We start from the raw sequence: 20,108 nt of genomic DNA, 5'->3' as shown, positions 1-20,108 counted from the left end.
GGATGGAAAGAAACTGCAATATTAATTTCTTAATATCTTATTCCTTTTCTCTGATATCGTGTCTTTTACTTGGAGTTTCCAGTAAAAACAAAAACAAACAAAAATAAACTGTGTGCGCGCGCTTGTGTGCGTTTGTGCACGCGCGCTGGAGGAAGAGAGGAAAGGAACCTAAGGACACCCTGTTAACTATTTTTCCCTTTTGATTACTAGAAGCCTCAGATCACCAGAGCTCGTTTGAAATGCGGGTTTGTACACGGTTAAGGGAGACAAACAATAAGAGAAACGCAACAATTTCATCCCAACAGCCTGAGTAGAAAACCACGCGCTCCCCTCCTCGCGGCTCCTAAGTGGCTGTCACTGTCGCTGCCTGACACTGTGACAGTCACCCGAAACAACAACAACAACAACAAAGTGTGCGGAGGAAATTAAATTATATGGAAATCAATAGCGTCTGCCGACTTCAAACAAATGCCTGTCACCGCGATTATTCTCCGGGAACCTATTTATAAACCTTGAAAGCAATCTCTCCTACTAGCAAAAAAAGAAAAAAAAAATAAGAAAAAAAAAAAAAGAGAGAGCAGAGCGCCTTCCTTCTGTGTTTCTGTGCTGTTTTTTTCCTGCGTACAGAGGAATGCGCGGGCATAATTTAACATACAAATGCCCAGCTGTATACCTTCTCTAACGGCTTGTTAGACATCTCAGGGATAGAGGTGTGCCTAAGCAAGGCGCATAATTTCAGGGCTGCCTGCAGGGAGGCTAAGGAGGTGCTGAGGGGGGAAAGCACCTAGGGAAACTACTCAGCAAGCTTGTGTGCCTCTTGTCTGATTTATTTTATTTTATCTTATTTATTTTATTTTATTTTATTTATTTTATCTTATTATTATTTTATTTATTTTATTTTATTTTTATTATTTTATTTTAGATTACTTATTTTATTTTATATTATTTTGTTTTATTTTTATTATTTTATTTTAGAGTACTTATTTTATTTTATATTATTTTGTTTTATTTTTATTATTTTATCTTATTTTATTATTGTTTTTTAATTTAATTTTATCTTATTTTATTTTTTGCCCCCGCCCAAGTTACCCATCCTCAAACAACAATACCTGGACCCTTTTGATGTGTCTAAAAAAAAAAAAAAAAAAAAAAAAAAACCCACGGTGGAAAAAAAAAAAAAAGGTGAGGCGTGCGCAGTGCGCATGCCCAGACAGCTACAGGTGCATCACCTGCGCTGGCCGGCCAGGCTGGTGGTCACTATAAGAAGAGCGGCTCCCACGCGCCGGCGGCGGCGGCGGCCGAGGAAGCTGCGCGCGCACGCGGAGAGCGCGGGCGGGGGAGGAGGAAGAGCGAGCGGGCGCGCACCACACACCGACGGAGACAGCTGATGCCTGTCGGCGCGGCGGAGCGGAGCCGCCAAGTCTCGCGAGAGCTCCCCGGCCCGGCCGCGAGAAGTGGGGCGCAGGTGTAAGAGGAGTTGCATCCCGTCGGCGCGCGGGGCTAGAGCTCGCCGAGAAGTGGGATCGCGAGGCCGGCGGCGCTCTGCGCGGTGCAAGGAAAGGAAGCTGCCGGCCGGGCGGGCGGGCGGGCGGCAGCGGCAACAGCAACTGCAAAAGCAACTGCAACAGCCACAGCCATTGCCAAAGCAACTGCAACTGCAAAAGCAACTGCAACAGAATTAGCAGCAGCAGCAGCAGCAGCAGCAGCAGCTTCCATCTCAGCGCCTGCAAGCAGCCTCCTGCTGGAGGGAGGCCGAGGGCAATCGGCGTGTGAGCACTTGGGCGCGGACTTTGGGCGAGTGTGTGTGTTGGATTTTACATGCCCAGCCTTCAAGATGATGTCCATGAACAGCAAGCAGCCGCACTTTGCCATGCATCCCACCCTCCCTGAGCACAAGTACCCGTCGCTGCACTCCAGCTCCGAGGCCATCCGGCGGGCCTGCCTGCCCACGCCGCCGGTAAGCCCTGTGCGCCTCACTTCACCCCACGCACAGACTCCCCGTCTCTCAGGAGACGCTGCTTGCATGCACGTCGGGGGGCCGCTGGAAAAATAGAATGGGACACCACAAGTTCCCGGTGGCGGGGCTTTCTTTGCAGGCGGGGGGTTTTATTTTTTATTGGGAGGACACCCCAAAAGTGTCCCCCCAGGCACCAGATCGTGTCCCCCACCCCGTCGCTTCTGGCCTCGGTTTCCCGAGGCGCCTGCGAATGTTCCTTCCGAGCGGGGAGATGCTGGGGGTGTTGGGGTTGTTCACTCTCGACTTGCCTGCACTTTTCTCCCTTCATTTCCCCGTCACTGTGCGTAATCGGGGTGCGTGACACGGGTCCCCCTCAGCTGCGAGTTACAAGTCTGCCTTTCTTCTTTTCTCCTCTTCCTATTTCTTTCTTATTTGTGTCTCCCCTGCCCCGTTCCCGGAATGAATGCCTTCCCTTCCCCTGCGCTACCTTCCCTTCCCTTCCCCTGCGCTACCTTCCCTTCCCCTGCGCCCCTCTTTTCCCTACATCGCCCCGTGTCCCCGTACTCCCATCCCCGCTCTTGCGATCCCCTCCTTGCCTTCTCCCCTGATGGGATGTGCTCCCCCCCTCCCCAATCCTCGGGTCCTCTCGCCTTGTCCCCTGATGTGCTCCCTATACCCCCAAATCCCATCCCTTCTCTCCCGTCCCCTGGTCCCCCGTGGTTGTCGTTATTTTGGGGGACCGTCTTTGTGTTTTGCCCTTTTGCCGGTTGTGCTTTCCGGCTTGTGTCTTTTTGCCTTGTGTTTATTCTTTTATTTTGGGGTTGCGTGGTTTTGTGTGTGTGTCTTGTTTTTGTTTTGGTTTTGGTTTGGTTTGTGTCGCCTGCAGCTGCAGAGCAACCTCTTCGCCAGCCTGGACGAGACGCTGCTGGCCCGGGCCGAGGCGCTGGCGGCCGTGGACATCGCCGTGTCGCAGGGCAAAAGCCACCCGTTCAAGCCGGACGCCACGTACCACACGATGAACAGCGTGCCCTGCACGTCCACGTCCACCGTGCCGCTGGCGCATCACCATCACCACCACCACCACCACCAGGCGCTCGAGCCCGGAGACCTGCTGGACCACATCGCGTCGCCCTCGCTGGCGCTCATGGCCGGGGCGGGCGCGGCGGGCAGCGGCGGCGGCGCCCACGACGGCCCGGGGGGCGGCGGCGCCGGCGGCCCCGGGGCTGGCGGCGGCCCGGGCGGTGGCGGCGGCGGCCCGGGGGGCGGCGGCGGCCCGGGGGGCAGCGGCCCGGGCGGCGGCGGCGGCGCCGGCCCGGGCGGCGGCTTGCTGGGCGGCACGGCGCACCCGCACCCGCACATGCACGGCCTGGGCCACCTGTCGCACCCGGCGGCGGCGGCTGCCATGAACATGCCGTCGGGGCTGCCGCACCCGGGGCTGGTGGCGGCGGCGGCGCATCACGGGGCGGCGGCGGCGGCGGCTGCAGCGGCGGCGGGGCAGGTCGCGGCGGCATCCGCAGCGGCGGCCGTGGTGGGCGCGGCGGGCTTGGCATCCATCTGCGACTCGGACACGGACCCCCGCGAGCTGGAGGCGTTCGCCGAGCGCTTCAAGCAGCGGCGCATCAAGCTGGGGGTGACGCAAGCCGATGTGGGCTCGGCGCTGGCCAACCTCAAGATCCCCGGCGTGGGCTCGCTCAGCCAGAGCACCATCTGCAGGTTCGAGTCGCTCACGCTCTCGCACAACAACATGATCGCGCTCAAGCCCATCCTGCAGGCGTGGCTGGAGGAGGCCGAGGGCGCGCAGCGGGAGAAAATGAACAAGCCCGAGCTCTTCAACGGCGGCGAGAAGAAGCGCAAGCGGACTTCCATCGCGGCGCCCGAGAAGCGCTCCCTCGAGGCCTACTTCGCCGTGCAACCCCGGCCCTCGTCCGAGAAGATCGCCGCCATCGCCGAGAAACTGGACCTCAAAAAGAACGTGGTGCGGGTGTGGTTTTGCAACCAGAGACAGAAGCAGAAACGGATGAAATTCTCCGCCACTTACTGAAGGGGCCAGGGCGTGCGTGGGAGGGAAGGGCCGGCCAGCCTTGGGAGGGGTCACCAGGTGGGGACCTGGCCTAGCTTGGCTTGTCCCGGCCTTTTCCCCTCCAGCTCCCTCATACCCCCCCCAACTTGGAGTGTGTTTGGAATCCTGCTTGCATTTGGGGGGACCCCCCCACCTAAGCCGCTCTTCTCTGCCTCTCTGGCCCCGGTTCTTAACCTCCTCTCTCCACCTAGAGGTCGGTGGGTGGGTGGGGAGAGCGGGTGTGGACGCCTAAGTGGGCGGCTGGGGGAGAGGGGGCAGCTGTGGGGTGAGTGGGGCTTGGGGGAGAAAGAAATCGGAGACTCCAAGGAGCAAGGGGGTTGGAGAGAGGAGCAGGATGGCTCTAGGGGGTAGGGGTGGGGGGCGGCGGCGGGGGTGGGGGGGGGGAGACTGGGAAGGGAAGGGACTGTTTTTGACCAGAGACACTTAACGCAATCTCCTGGGGACCAAGGAACTATGTACAAAATCCAAACCTACCAACCAACCACCAAAACACTAAACAAATAAAAGACGAACTAAAACAAAAGAGAACAAAAGCCAAGGGGGGGACAATTGCTTTAGAAATTTTTAGCTCCAGGGAGCTGTATTCTGCAGCTTTATTTCCCCCTAAGGAAGAGAGAGAGAGAAAAAAAAAAGAGCATCTTTTATTACCACCACCCAACCCTACACACAAGAACTGTGTAAAAACAAACAAACCCCAAAAGAAAACCAAAAGAACCCGCAGGTGGAATTCTGGGTAGCGAAGCTAGTGTTCTGTGTGTCTGATTTAAGTTTCCGAGTCTAATCTCCACCCCATCCATGACTTACTCTTCTCCGTCCATCGTGACTCCCTTGCTAGCTCTCCTTTGCCAGAAAATGAGATGAGGCACAGGTGAAAGGGGCTGAAGAGGGGTTGGCTGCTAGTCCAGGTGGAGTCCCAAATTTTCCCTTCACCTGGTGGGACTCCCCAGGCCAGGTGTAGGTTGGGTGATATTTAGGGAGAGACAGCATTTCAGAGCTCCAACATTTTTTTCTAGGAAAATGATTACGATTTTAACAAGGGTTTTCCTTATTATTTATTTTGCTTTTGTAGCAAAGATGTAGAAAACAGACCAATTCAAACTAAGCTTTTCGACACCCCCCCCACCCCAACTCTCAGAACTTGCTGACTGGTTTCATTTGTTTTCTGAGTGTGGATTATTTTAAACTACTCATTTCCCTCATCTCCCCCATTGATTCAAATAGACTGATGGGGTGAAAGGTACTAGGAGACTCTGTCCCCCTTTTTTTTCTCCGCAGAACGAGACCCACCTTACTCTTCTAGGTCCCCTTTCCTCTCTTGGAGAAGGTGAAATCATTGAAGTATTGAGAACTTCCTTCTTCATTTGGAGCAGACTTGTCAGTAAGGAAATGAGTTAAATGCCAGTTGAGATGAGAGGAAAGCAGGCTTAATACCCTCAGTTTGTTTCAGAGCCTGCATGTTGGGTGGGGAAAGCAGAACTGTGTTTCATTATTATTATTATTGTTATTCTATATTCTATTATTATTATTATTAAAAAGTAATTTATTGCTGGGGATAAATGTTGGGTAGCAAGAATTTTAATTTGCACTATCAGTCTCCCAAATAGAAAATCATGTATAGTATTTCATAGTAATAATCAACGTACTTTATGAACTCCTGGTTGATCTTCAAAAAAAAAAAAAAAGACAGTTAAAGGTGGTTAGGAAAAAAATGCCTGCTTTGTGTACAGGATACTCTTTTGATCTCATGTGGAGATGGTTTACTACCATCTTTCAATAACTAAAAAAAATTAGAATGGACAAATGAGGAAAGAAAACACCTGTCGTTTGACAAGACTGAAATCATGCATGATTTTGAAAAGTGCAGAAAGAAACACAATTAAGTCTCACTCTGGTAAGGCATTATTTATTTAATTACATTGTACATCATTGTTTGCAGCGCAAACATTCTATGCATTTGAAACAGAGCACTAAACTGGGCTAGCTTTCTGATAGACCGTTTTGTGGATAGTGTGATTTCACAGTCTACTGCCTGTTTTCACCGAAAACACAACATTCTTGTCATATTCTTGTATTTAGAGGAAAAAGAAAAAAAAAAGAGGAAGATTATTGTAAATATTTTCTTTAACGCACACACTCACCCAGTGGTTACATACTGCCAGTGTTAATGCTGAAATGTCTCACGGATTGATCTACCTGTCCATGTATGTCTGCTGAGCTATCTCCTTGGTTATGTCTTTACTCTATTACCTCCCCCTACCCCTCACTTTTAGCAGAACCATTTCTGTGCGCCAAAAGACATCAGGGAGATGTGTCCCGTTACACTTACAAATAAAACATAACTGAAAGAAGAGCAGTTTTATGATGTGGGTGCATTTTTATGTAGAGACTGGGCCCAGCCCTGGCAGAGGCGCTTAACAAATAAAATTCAATGCAACCAAAAAAAAAAAAATACAGGGAAGGGGGAGGATGTTGGAAAGAGAATTAAAGGAAGGGAAAGGGCGAGAAAGATGTATTTTTCTGCTGAATCCGAATCCACTTTCAGATAACTCATGTGAAAAGCGGTGCTCTGAATAAAATGAATCTATATTAGTTGTCTGTGGTTATCAAAGTTGTTTTTGTTTCTAAACTACAGAAACTCTTAAACTGCAACCCTCACTAAAGTGGTGAGAAATAATGACCAGGGCACCCCTCCCTCCCAAATATATAAATCTACATTCAGGAAATGGAGGCATTTGAAAATTTATGGGATGTTCTAGCTAATATATATATATTATATATATATAACTAGATAACTTTTAATGATTGATAAGCAGGGAGCTTCCATTGGTCTGTTCAGCCACCCATTCAAAGGCTTTCCTTCATCTGGCCTATCTAGGATATTCCCCTACAGCTCTAGAGAACCTTTATTTTTTTGGTGGCCTGGGACTAGATAAGAAACCAAATGTAGAAAGTTGGTTAATAGCTCAGATTTATCTTCTGATGTTATCTTCTTTCGTTATTCTTTTAGCCAGATCTTTCTCATTTCACCGGCAAATCTGTGAAACAAAACACTTGTAATTCACAAAAGAATAATACCTTTAAAGGCTGTAATTTTAAACAGTTGTTAATGTTTTTAAAAAGCACTAGAGGTTATTTAAAAATAGATCTCTTAATCAAAATGGAGTTGATTCTGTTGTCATTGACTTGAACTGTCATCAAGAGGTTTTTTTTTTAATAAAACGCATTTGTTTTTAAAAAGACATGATTTTACAGAAACATAATCGGATTTCTTTATTGGAGAAATAGTAATGAACAAAAGAAAAGATTTACAAAGCCTGTAAAATAAAAAGAGAAAAAGAAAAGAAAGATGCCCCTAAACGGATATGTTGCAGGCAATACATTTGTATTATATAATGATGGCCAATGTGTGTGTCAAGAAGTTAAGCATTTGTTTTGTATTAGGTTTAAAAATTCTTACAAAAACCCTATGTAAATAAAAGCAAATTATGAAAATACACGCTTTGCATAGTTTCCTATTTTATGAGTAGGAAGCTGTGCAAATCTACACCAGAAAAATGCGTTGCTATCTGGTGGTAAAAAATCTGTGTGTGTTCCCACCTCCCTCATTTCGCCCAGCAAGGAATAGTCGAATTTCAAGACCTTTGACTATCAATCCAGGAATAAACAAACAAATGCCCCCCCCCCAGAGTGCAAAGCCTCCCCCACCCCTCCCCAGCCCCACCCACCCCCAGGTGGAATTGACCTTTCCAAGTTTTTAGTTGGGAAGAACAAAACTCCCTCTAAGTTGATCTGGCACTTCTGGGTAGAAACAGCAAAACGTGTAGCTCTGGCTCCTTTAAAGAATAATCTCAAAAAAATTCGCCAAAGTGGGAACACAGAACTTCCTTTGCATTTCAGCTTTTCAGCGAATTCTGGCATCGATGGGCTAGGAAAGGCAAGAAGTTAAAAAAAAAAATCTAATTATAAAATGCATGCTCCACATCAGTGAGGTCCATTTGTCTGAATTTTTTTTTCCCCAACCCTGGCTCCTTCAAGTTTAAGAAATGGTCTAAACCCAAAGTACATCAACTCCCATGTGTTCAGAAGCGACTCTCCAATGACACTCATAAATAAACTTAGGCACCCACATGACTCTTGATTTTTATTTTCGCGTGGTAGCTGGATGCGAAGGGCCCCCAATCCCACACTTGGCCACGTGGCGAGCTGTCAGGGCTCCCCTGGGCAGTTCCTGCCCTCAAGCCCTTTGCTATTGCCCGTTCTACCGGCCTCCCTGCAATAAAACGGCTCGCTCTGCTCTGTTCACTCTTAGCGCGGATGGGCTCAATGGAGGGTCCTTGCGACCATAGCTTCCGACCCTGCGACTCCCTGTCCCATCAGAGGGCTTTGCTGTCAAGAGAGCAAGAGTTTTATTTGCAGGTACTGCTTTGCTGCGACCGCGACCTTTGTCCCAGGAGCACAGCCACAAGGTCCTGGGGTGGGGTTGGGGGACCTCAAAAGGTACTGCAAGCGCATATATGGGAATGTCATAGTTATGTGTGTTTTATGTATGCATCTATCGATCGATCTATCAATCATCTATCTGTCCATCTATCTATCCATCTCATCTATCTATCTATCTATCTATCTATCTATCTATCTATCTATCTATCTATCTATCTATCTATCTATCTATCTAATCTGCCAACGAGCTAAACCCGCTGACAGTAATACTCCTCAAACCTTTGCTCCATCTGGTGTTGCCTGGCCGACGCCGGGTCTGTCCCGGTGGGTCTGTCCCCTGAATAATACAAGGCCTGCAAGTTCTGAAAATGGATAAGATGACAACAAAAAGCGAATGACAAACTTTGCTAATGGTTGTCAAGTCAGTTTGAAACAAGTCTGGAGGAACCACTCCCCATGCCTTGTTTCCCCGCGCTGGAAATCTGCAGCTTGGCCATGCGGGGTAGGAGGGCCGGGAACTGGACGGGATAGAAGAGCTCCTGGGACTCTGGCAAGCGGTTTCCGAGGCGCTTTCGCCTTCTCCCGCCGCTGGCAGGTCTTGGCAGCCCAAACTTAGGCGCCAAGGGGTTGGCGGGGCCGTTTCAAACGGGGGGCGGAGCTGATTGGGTCACAATTGGCAGCCGGGAAGGGAACCCGCCCTCCGCACCCCCTCCTGGCTGGGTGCTTGCAAGCCGCTTGCAAAACACCCAGTCGGGGCCGCTAGCGCCGGGAAACGCAGCGCCCGGAGCGTACGAGCACCCCGCGGCCCAGAACCCGCCGTGCACTGGCCGGCTTTGCACCGCCCCGGGCCCCCGCAGACTCGCCCCGGGACGCCGCTACGTGCCCGCTGGCTGCAGGCAGCTCGGCTCCGACGGCGGGAGCTGCCCCTGCCCGGGCGGGCTGGGGACTGGACCAGGCGGCGGAGAAGCAGCAAGCGCCTCTGGCTGGCACCCCACCCGAGTGCCGGCGACGTGCGGGCGCGCTTGCGCAGGGTGGCGGGGCAGGGTGGGGTTGCGGGGCGCGCGGGGAGCGCGCAGAGTCCGCACATGCGCGTGGCGTGCGTTTCGCCCCCCACCCGGGGAGGACCGGGCTGGTGTTCCGCAGCTGGTAATTAGGCGCTCCCCCGGGTCCTCCTCTCCCACGCTGCCAGCGCCTTTGAGGATGTCCTAGGAGGAAGGGGACTGGACCAGAATATGGGGTTCAGAATTCACCCCCCCATAGTTTGCCTAACTCAAGGACACCTCTAACACCTCTCTCCCTCTCTCTCTCTCTCTCTCTCTCTCTCTCTCTCTCTCTCTCTCTCTCTCTCTCTCTCTCTCTCTCTCTCTCTCTCTCTCTCTCTCTCTCTCTCTCTCACACACACACACAAACAATACAGAAACAAACAACAAACTTTCAAAACTGCTTTTCATTAACAAACGGTTTTGCTTAAATGATTTTTATCGGGGCTATTGTTTTGTTGAGATGCAAAGCACTCCCTAAAATCCCTACATGAATTTGAATTTATTTAACCAAAATTTAGACCCGGGCAAGAGTCTGGGTGGTTGCTGGTGGGGCTTTGTGCTCAGAATTCAATGGAATGCTAGATTGCAAAACGAAAACGAAGGTTGGAGATCCGGGTTCCAAAGCAAAGTAGGAGACCCTCAAAGCAGTTTAGCAGCCTCCTTGTTCCGCAAGCACAGAGGGGAGACAGGGGAACTAGGAAGTCACTTCTGTCAGATCTAGAAAAGGAAAAGGGCAGGGAGCAGAGAAAGAAAACCCGAAATGGACACTAAAACAGAGCCTGGAGATGGGGACAAAAGGAGGGTTCGCGAAGAAAGAAATCGCTTGCACCGATTAGGTAAAATCGAACGACAAACCAAACTTTGGTGCCTGGTGCCTGGTTTCAGTGTAGCATCATGTAGACAAACTTTTGGAGGCATGGATCAGAATAAAACAAAGTGTTGACAATCTCCAGCCGTGGAAATTCACTTACATCAGTCTCTTTCCCCCTCCTCGCCCCCGCCAAGTGTTGACAATAAACATTTAATGAAGGCAGGGACCTACTTGTCTCCAGTCTGTGTCAGAATACTTTAAGCAGACCATTAGCACGGCTTTTCCACTTCAAACATCGCGCGCTTCACGCCAACATTATTTTTTTTTTTTAAATCTAAAAAAAAAAAAAAGAAAAAAGAAAAACCCAACAACTGTGGGAACAAATAATACATTGATAGGGATATCTTAAGCAATCGCAGCAGTTCTAATATTCCCCCCCTGTACATATGCACAGAAAGTCACTCATGGTAGATTACTCGCGCTTAAAAATGTTAAATACAGTTAATGCAATATTAATCGCCCTTTGGTGATATAAAATGCAATATTTTCAGGCAGCTATCGAGCTTTTTCTAGAGGAAGAGCTGATGAAAAGAGTCACAGCTGAATAGTGGAGAGAGAAAAAGCCCGGTATTTATTGCTTTTGTTTGGCTTTTGGCTACAGAGACAGGAACCTTCTAATGGGGTAAGGACATTTATTTTATCTGCAATCTATTGCTGCGAGAGCAGGGGCGGCAGATGGGGCTGGTGCGAGCTTCACAGTGTAATTTAGAGCAAATCCTAATAACTAATAATGATTTATGTTAATTTTGATCACTTCTGCGACTTTACCATGAAGGAAAGAGAAAGAAATAAGAGAAAGCAGAAATGGTAGTGAGGAACTCAGAGGTTGAAACTGGAGCCCAACTCTTCTGCTTCTCATGTGTTTTATGAGTTAGCAAAGAAAATAGAGGCGTTAAAAAAAAAAAAGGCAGGTACGATTCATTCCACTTGGGGCAATGGTAATCTCCCGAGGATTTTCATAGCTTCTAAAATACCCATGGGTAACGGAGTTGGAGGTCCTTGAGTGGGAGACTTTTTCAAATCCCGGTTTTAAAAGAAAACCTATTTCAGTTGTTTAATTGGCTTTTGTTTAGCGAAGGGATTGTGTGTGTATAATGCCTATGCGTTGATGAGTGCGGATATGTTTGTGCATTTACTTGCACTCACTTATGTACTAGGCAGGTGTGTGCACCAGGGTCCTTTCTCCAAACTGGAATCTGAGCCCCAGGTTGGAAAGTAGATTTAGATCCTCAGAGCTGCCCCTTGCTCACCATTGCCACGCCTCATGCAAAACTTTTATTATTGGTTGCTTAAACACGTTCATTTTTTTTTTTTTTCATTCTCTGTCTTGACTTCCCATTTGATAGTTGTTTGCTTAGCAAGTCAACTTTTTGGAAACCTAGTCTTTGCCACCTCCTGCTTTTCTCTCCCCTAAGGGATGGCGGGACTTTTTCAACTTAAAAGGACATCTTTTCTTCCTCCTCCCTCGGGTAACGTGGCACGGGTTCGGAACCCCAGGGACTTGCCAACAGGACTGTTGTTCCGCACAGAACATGCGATTTTTGACTGCCTTGTAATGTACTGCAGCAGGTCGGAGTAATTTTGAAAGGAAGGGTGCGCTTTGCTGCTGGCAATTTACTTTTTCTGTTACCTTTTGCGCGTTTTAACGCCTTGGGGTAGAGTTTGAAAGTAAAACCGCATCAAAGCATCTCCTTATTAGCTCTTGTATTTGAGAAATCCGAAGATGAAACTCCCTAAAAGGTTTAATAGGGCGGAACAGCATTTATTTGCCAAGCAAACAGCCAGAGTACAGTTCAAAAGGGGGGTACAGTGGTATAGCAGCAGGAGGCTGGAAGAAGAACATTGGGCAAAGCGAATTTCAAGCTTCAGTTACCACGTTATAGTGAATTAAATAAGCTTCAAGTGGTATGTCTGCTTTGATTTTGAATATCATCTTCCTTCTCGCCAACAATTTATCTGCACAAGCACACACATCTATGATACATGCATAGAGGTATAAATAGATGCTTCAGAGTTGTCCAGATATTTTGTTGTTTATAAACCTGTAGGTTTTGCTGATAACCAGGTATTTGATTTCCAAATGTATGTAAAAGAAGATCACATCTTTTAAAATGAATAACATTTTCCTTTTCATAATTTTCTCTTTCTATCAGAAAGGTTACAGATGTATTTAATTGGTTGCACCAGAACAAAATCATCCAGCAGCGTGATTCAGAGTGCTTTTTGAAATGTTATGCTGTATTTTGTTTCTGCTCTTGAGTCGATGTCTGTCCATTGTCCTGCTAGTCTTCCCAATATAAAGAGGTCTTGAAACACATCTTTAAATAAAATAAATCCAGGCAGCTGCCTTGCCCTGTTTACTGATAATACTCAGGAGCTGCTTCATGGTTGTGAGCTTGAAGCTGCGCCTCCTTGTGCATATCCATATACAAACAGATATAAGTACATTTTGTACTGTACTGAGTTTTATTTCTAAACTTGATTCTGGTTCTGTCCCAGTGCTTCAACACCAGAAGCAACTCCCTTTAAAATGGAAGAGTGGTGCATTATTGAAACTCTATCAAACAGCTCTGGGGTACAGCCTTTCTGAAAAACGCCAGCTCTCTGGATGAGGTCTGACTGTCTGACTGCACATAAGCCCCTAATATGTTAATGGCCGTAGGGGATGCCTTAGGTACTATCTCAAGCTGCTTCGCACACCATATGTCAGGCCGTTAGCCACATGGATCTATTAATCAAAAAGAGCTGGAGAGGGAGGAGATGGTCTTCCAAAGGAGGAGCAAAGGGGGATGGGGAGGAAAGGATAAAGCATTTAAAAACCCCCACCACCCCCACTTCTTACAGGAAAATGAATTAAAATAGCAGAGGAAAACTTCCTCCGTGTAGATTTTCTTTCTGTCAACCTAAAAGCCAGCCATAAATCTCTAGTAAAATCACTGAAATAATATCTGGTTCTACTAACATAGAGACAAGTTTTACCCAGTGTCTGGGTTAGTATTCTTTTATTGTCAAACTTTTATAGAAAAGAATTTTGATACTACATCATTTTTGTTATACTTGTTGTTTTGCCAGTGAGCTTTATTAAAAGTAGGGTGGTGTAAATTGTGTGTTTAGAGGGTGTATGAAGACATGCAGGGAGAGTCCTGGAGGATTTGTAATGAATATATAATTTATTAATATGTATCTGCACAGTTTTTTTTATCACCTATAGTTCTTCTGATAGTATATTAAAGTGTTTATATTTTCCTTCTTTTTTAAGCTGATTTTGTGATTAATGACACTGCAGAGTCTACAGGGTGCAAAAAGTATTTAATTCATTTTTGAGAGGAAATGAGAAACCACTAAAATAATCTCTTGCCCTTGAGTGTTCAAAACTGTTTTCAGGTAAATATGTAGTTTAGAAAGTTTACACAATCTTAGAAGTAATTGTGTACTCAAATTGGAGATAAGCACACTAAATCTATAAGAAAATGTTATAGATTTGGTTTTAAATTGGTCAAATTTTATAAAAGCACCATTTAGAAAAATAAAATGGAAATATTGATTTAAAATGTCAGAAACATAACACTGATAAGAGAACACATAGGTATTTAGATTTAAAAGTTGCATTCTTTTTGTTACTCAGGGTATGGAGAAAATATGAAAATTTTCTATTTAAATGTGCTGTTCTTTTAATTGGTAGCCAGTGGTTAATAATAATGGAAAAACTTAGCTTTGCATTATCAATGTTAGTTTTCAGTTTATTATTAATAATTAATACCAATGAAAATTATTTTTAATATTATGATTAGTAACCCTGGTTTTTCGTAGTGTCATGGTTAGGAGACATACTATATTAATTTATAGAATAGTGAATTTATGAGAAATTATTGATCATAGGTTTAAATATACTCATATATATATACGAAAATGACTAATTATGCATATATAAGAGCACAGCTTAACACATTGCCCAACTCTATTACTATAGTCATAGTACTCTATTATATTGAACTTATAAAAGAGAAAACAAATATTATACTTTATAACTTAAAACAAATAAACAGAGATAATTGTGAACTTGTACTCAATTATAAAATTTTATGTAGGTATCTGTGATATTGCTTCTTATATATAAGTGGATATATATATTTATATATAATATATATATTTATACATAAGAGTATATGTACTCATACTGATGTATAAAATGTTCTTTATTTAGTACACTACCAATTTATGCTTGTAAAGAAGTAATATTTTAGTTATAAAGAAAAGTAAACATTAGGAGGTGCCTTTAATTAAATACAACAATATGTTTTATCATTTTGTTTGACTCTAAAATCATTAATAACTCAATTAGCAAATTCATAAAACAGAGACTTATAGAGGGCTTTTTATAGTCTCAATGTAAATATGAGTACAAAAGAACTATATTATAGTTAGGAGATGAGGAATACATAAAGACAGAATTATTCTAAATTTTAAGAGTAGCTGGCTAGAGAGAAACACTTATTATCTTTAAATTTTGTTGCATGCCACTAGCTTTCATTTCTTTCCCTGTAGTTAAAAGGTAGCCCATATATCTGTCGCTTTGGGTTTCCAAAGACTCTTAACTTAATTCCTTCAGGCTATTCATCAGCACAGTAATTAAACTAGCAAATGGATGTAAATAAAGTGAAATTGGTTTCATGACAGATGAGGCGAAGAGGCCTCTGACATGAAACAAGGCAGGACAATAATGATTTCAGCAGCATCAGCCTATGGAAGGAACCCCAGCTGGATTTATTAGGTGCTGCAAGTGATTTGCTGGAAGCGGGCAAGACATGAACACTCTTTAATTTGACAGGAATTTTGCATCCTAAAGAGCATATTGAAATATAAATCTGAAAGATGTTCAGGCAAACTGTAAACAGAAGCATTATTGGACTGAAGGTGCTATTTGGGATTAAATGAGGATAAGGAAAGAGACTCACATCCCCCTCCATTATAGAAGAACTTCAATTGAACAACTTATTTAGTCCTCAGGAGAAAATGGCTAAATAATTATGAAACATTCATGCCTGCTGATGAATGATATTACTAATTAGGGCTATCAATTTGTATTTTCAGTCTCTAAACTATGGGAAACAATACAATAGATTATTTAAAAAAATTCATGATGAAACCATTTCATTAAGAGTGCCTGCATATTTAAAGGAGAAGAAAAAGAACTAAGAGGTAAATGTGGATGGGAAACTTATTTAACAGAGTGAATTTTTTCTTATTTAAATAAAGGATGGCTTCAAAACCTGGAACCAATCTAGTGTTTGTGTCTAGATACCCAAAAAGAACATTTCTAGTTAGAAAGAGAAATTGTTTCAAGTCCTTGATCAGTGGACTCCTTAGAACCAAAAATAGATTTCTCCTTGCAAAATAAGCAGTTTCATAGAGCAAAGAGAATAAAACTATAGTTAAAAGCAGTGCTGTAGGAGGAGGCGGTAGAAGGATAAATACTTGGCTGCCCTCAACAAGACTTAATGGAAATTGAGTCACGAATTCCACTACAATAAGGAAGTCACACAAAGAAATAAAAGCCAGATTTTCACACTATGAGCAGAGTATCGTCTTTCTCTATGAAAATATGAGAAATGAACTTCTTTGTGCTGAACTGTAATCTCAATTATTTAAACCCCCATCCATGAGGAGCAAAAGCTTCAGTGATGGTCCCCTACCATTAAGAGTCACACAGGATATTCAGAACCATGGTCAGCTCCCGAGCGGCTGGGCGAGAGACTGCGAGCGGGCGGGAACCCCAGGGCAGCCTTTGACCCAGGAAAGGTGAAATCTAAATACTCGTGAATTCTGCGGGCAATTTAATTATTCAGCAGTGGATTCAGATCCGCGAGTGGTATACTAACGCCGGCCTCAATCCTCAAATCTTTTAGAAAGCGGACTTCTATAGAAAAAGAAGAAAGAGTAGGAGAATAGGTTATCACCAACTCTTAATAAAAATAAAATCTTTAAAAAAACCAAACCAATCACAGGGCAAGCTTTCTCCCTTTTTTTATGATGGGTGACTTTGGGGGCACGGAAGAATTCATAATGAAACTCAATTGACTTTTTCTCTGAGCCAGCCCCCACCTTTCTTAAATAGAAAAATCTGCCTAATTATTTAAAGTTCTTTTCCAATCGCAAGGCATCGTCAAGTCCTTTAATTATAATCCAGACTGAATAGGGGGAGCATCTGGAGGAGAATGTCAAGAAGAGGATGCCAGGGGCAGGCTCTCAGAAATCTGTATTCATTTCTGGCTCTTATTTGTTCAGTAATCTCTACCATCATAACTGAATCTTGAAGCACTGATGTAGTTCGAGTTGTTGTTGACTTAACGTCAAAATTCAATCACTGGGGGTTTTGCATCAGCGGGGCTACTTATTTGTCTAATAAATCCGTCATTTTGTAAGAAAAATATTTGAGCAGCCGCACTTGACCTCTTGGTATCCACAAGTCACATTTATTTCTCCCAGTTTACAAATGCAAAATCGAGATGATCATCTAATGCCTGGAGGAACTGTGTTGATTTCTGATTGGATTTTAGATGGAAATGTCTATTTTAAATACCTTGTGATTAAATTGTACATAGAATAGAACCCATGCATTTTAAGCTGATTCCTGCCTGGAAAAATTAACAACTTGCATAGCTCATCATACATTAGTCATACTTATGTCCAAAAGAAAAAAGCTAAAAATAATTCCATCAACCCTAAGACCTATAAAATAGTAAACTCACCTTTTCGAAATACATACTTAAAACTCACACTCAATTTTGAGGCTTTATTAAAACGAGCTCTTAAAAAATGACGTTCTCTTATGAATTTCCTTAGCACACCTTCCCCATATGTTTTGATTACTGGAGAAAAGGCTTCATTTTTCCACTCCAGGAGCAGAACACACAAAATTCAATGCATTTCAGTATGGGTGGGGGCCATAATGTTTAGCCTACTCCCTCCCCCCAAATATAGCTCAAGGCCAATAAAAATCTTCATCACCCTTTCTATTAAGGATATTATCATATTAGATCTGAGTGAATTATTTACTTCTCAGTGTAGTAATACTTTTGGGGCTTGATTGGAAATATTAGTTTCACCCTCTTTAATCCTGCTCCTCTGGGTGGGGGGTTCCCTTTTAAGTACTAAGACCCTTTCACCGCTTAGGAATCTCTGGAAATCTTTGCCTGAGGAACCAAGAGGGGTCATTAGATAGTTTCAAGGAGACATGGTGGGCAGGATGACCTCATTGGGACCCTAACTGTTGCGTCCAAGTACTGGACTGAACAGAGAAGTCTTCTAGAGTTAGACTGGAGAAATGAAGAACTGATTTGATTGTGGCCTGAAGTTACAGCAAATTGGAACCCCGAATGGCTTCTGCATTTACCCCGGAGGATCATGTCCTAAGTAGACTGTCCCTCCAACTTTGTGGTGTGGTGTGATTGCAACTTGAAATTTGAGGTCTCAGCTGCTCACTCAAATTCGGGGCCCCCTTTTACTTTTGTTTTCCCGCGGGGAGGCGTTGCGTGCGTCTGCGCGCCCGTGCATGTGTGTGCGCGCACCTGGAGGATGTACAGATTACGTAAGTGCAGCTCAAGTTTGTTCCAGATCTGAAATCTTTGGGACCCATCAACTTCACACACAAGTGATTTCAAATCCAAGGTTCTCCCCTCCCACTCTTGCCGCCCTAGCATTGCGCTCCCTCTCCTTGCCTTGGAGGAGGCCCAGTCGGTTGCACCTGAGTTTAGAGTTTGTACGTTTTTCTCTCTCTGCCCGTTCCCTTATCAGGATATTGGAAACTTCAGCATCCTCACAAAAAGAGAGGTGCTTTCTCCGCTCTTCCCAGCAGTAAACAGCCAGAGTCATCCAAAGCTTCATTGCTACACGGGGCTCTGGCGCGCCCGGTCTGTGCAGGAAAAAAAGCACAGAGGAGAATGAGGATGCTTTTGCATGAGGATCCTTTTGCATCCTTCCCGAGTTCTCTCGGAGTGGGGGTCCGAGGGATGGATGGTCTGTCTGGGGGAGACGGAGCGAAAGAAGCCCGACCTTGGGAAGTGCAGAATTGCTCTCCAGAGCTTCTCCCCTTAGCGACCTGGAGGGGTCGCTAGTGAGCAGCAAACATTAAGCAGCAGAGGCCCGGGGAAGATGAGTTTGATTTTGCTTCCTAAAATTTGCTGTTTTTTTTTACTCCTGAAATTTAGGATGTGCCTCTCTAACTGACAAATCCTAGGCGGAGGCTGCTGGGACCCAGGAAACCCCGGCAAAATTCATTTCTCAGTCTTTTTCATAAACATTTTTCTATCTGTCACTCAAAAATATTGGGGGACAATGGTGGTGTGAAAAATGCACTGGTAAAAGAGAGTGTGTGCATTTTATGGCTGAAACCCAATTACCATTGTGTTTGTAATTAGAGGGCTTAAATAAATAATTTATCTAAAAATAATTTCATTTTTTAGTTTGGGGGTGGTTGTTAATGTTGGGGATGGAAACATTCCCAGTGGTGCTCAGGATTTACTCCTTACAGTGCTCAGGGATCCATGCATGATGCTGGGGATGGAATCAGGATCTGCAGCATGCAAGTGCCTTACTACATTCATTCATTCTCCAGCTACCCCCCCCCCCCAACATGGCTCTGTCCTATTAAGCCATGGTAGGACCTTCAGTTTAAAAGTATTTAAAGCATTCAGAGAAAGACAGTGGGGTGGGGAAGAAGCAATAAAAGAAACCTCTTTAAACCCCCTCTTCCAACACACGCAAACACACACACACACACACACACACACACACACACACACATAACTCTTTCTTCCATGTGAGAGCAGTAAACCCTGGGACTTATTTCCAGATCCAAAGTTGGTGGAGCGTGTAAGAAACTAATTATATGGCTCTAACGACATTTACAATTCAACTATGAGGAAGCAAAGGAATAACTTCTTGAGTATTTGAGAGAGTTGGTCAGATTGAATTAACAGATTCATCCAGAATTCATATTACCCAAAGAACATTTGAAATTAATTTATATCATTCTTCTACCTATGTTCCTCCTTTCTCTAGCTTTCTATTTATTTCTATTCAAAATTTGAGGCAAGCCTCCCAAATTCTTAGGAGGTTTACTCTTTTATTTAAAGATAAATACTTTTTTTTTTTTTGGCTTTGGGGGCCACATCCAGGTTCTTCTTAGTGTTTCCTTTTGGCCAGTCCTTAGTAGACCACAGTAGATTGGAGTTGAACCCTATTTCCCAAATGCAAGGTATACACTAGCCATTTGAGCTCTCTCTTGGCCCCTCCTTATATTTTATTTTGTAATTAACTTTTAATGGCGATAGCATCATAATTTACAGTAGTACTGTTATTGTGCCAATATTCCTCCCTCTCCACAACTAGAGTTAGGGACATTGTCATCTCCTCTGGCCTTCTTTTTTTTAAGGCCCACTAATTTATAAAGTTATTCATGGTGAGTTTTAAGTTTACAATGCTCCAACACTAATCCTATCACCAGTGATCCCACCCAGTCCCTCAGACTTTCCCCTCAATAGGCACATTTTTAAGTTTGGTTACTGTAGTTTGGGTCTTACAATGACACTTGTAGTGTCCTTGGCTCTGTGATTGAGGTATGTGCATATATCATATCTTTCTGGATGTCCTTGACCTGTAACCTCCCTTCTTCCTTTTCCTATTTCTCCTCTGGTATTCAAGTCCTACAGTTCAAGC

At 44.6% G+C, this 20,108-nt stretch overlaps 1 protein-coding gene across 1 annotated transcript; it reads left to right on the top strand.

Moving 5' to 3' along the window:
- Positions 1 to 1,494: 1,494 nt before the first annotated feature.
- Positions 1,495 to 3,998, top strand: POU4F1 (POU class 4 homeobox 1). The gene is made up of 2 exons (XM_049778733.1): positions 1,495 to 1,957; positions 2,844 to 3,998. Exons 1-2 carry the CDS (start codon positions 1,835 to 1,837, stop codon positions 3,996 to 3,998), a joined length of 1,278 nt encoding a protein of 425 aa, XP_049634690.1. The 5' UTR covers positions 1,495 to 1,834.
- Positions 3,999 to 20,108: the final 16,110 nt, after the last annotated feature.

Source organism: Suncus etruscus, chromosome 8 (assembly GCF_024139225.1).
Source record: "Suncus etruscus isolate mSunEtr1 chromosome 8, mSunEtr1.pri.cur, whole genome shotgun sequence".
Lineage (NCBI taxonomy): Eukaryota > Metazoa > Chordata > Mammalia > Eulipotyphla > Soricidae > Suncus > Suncus etruscus.
The sequence above is the reverse complement of the archived record's forward strand: the minus strand, read 5'-3'. Positions and strand labels throughout refer to the sequence as shown.

Bases quoted from the DNA above. Each gene is read 5' to 3' on its own strand.
- POU4F1 (XM_049778733.1), top strand. From the start codon at position 1,835: ATGATGTCCATGAACAGCAAGCAGCCGCACTTTGCCATGCATCCCACC. The intron at 1,958-2,843 runs GTAAGCCCTGTG...TGTCGCCTGCAG, and splicing joins CCTGCCTGCCCACGCCGCCG to CTGCAGAGCAACCTCTTCGC.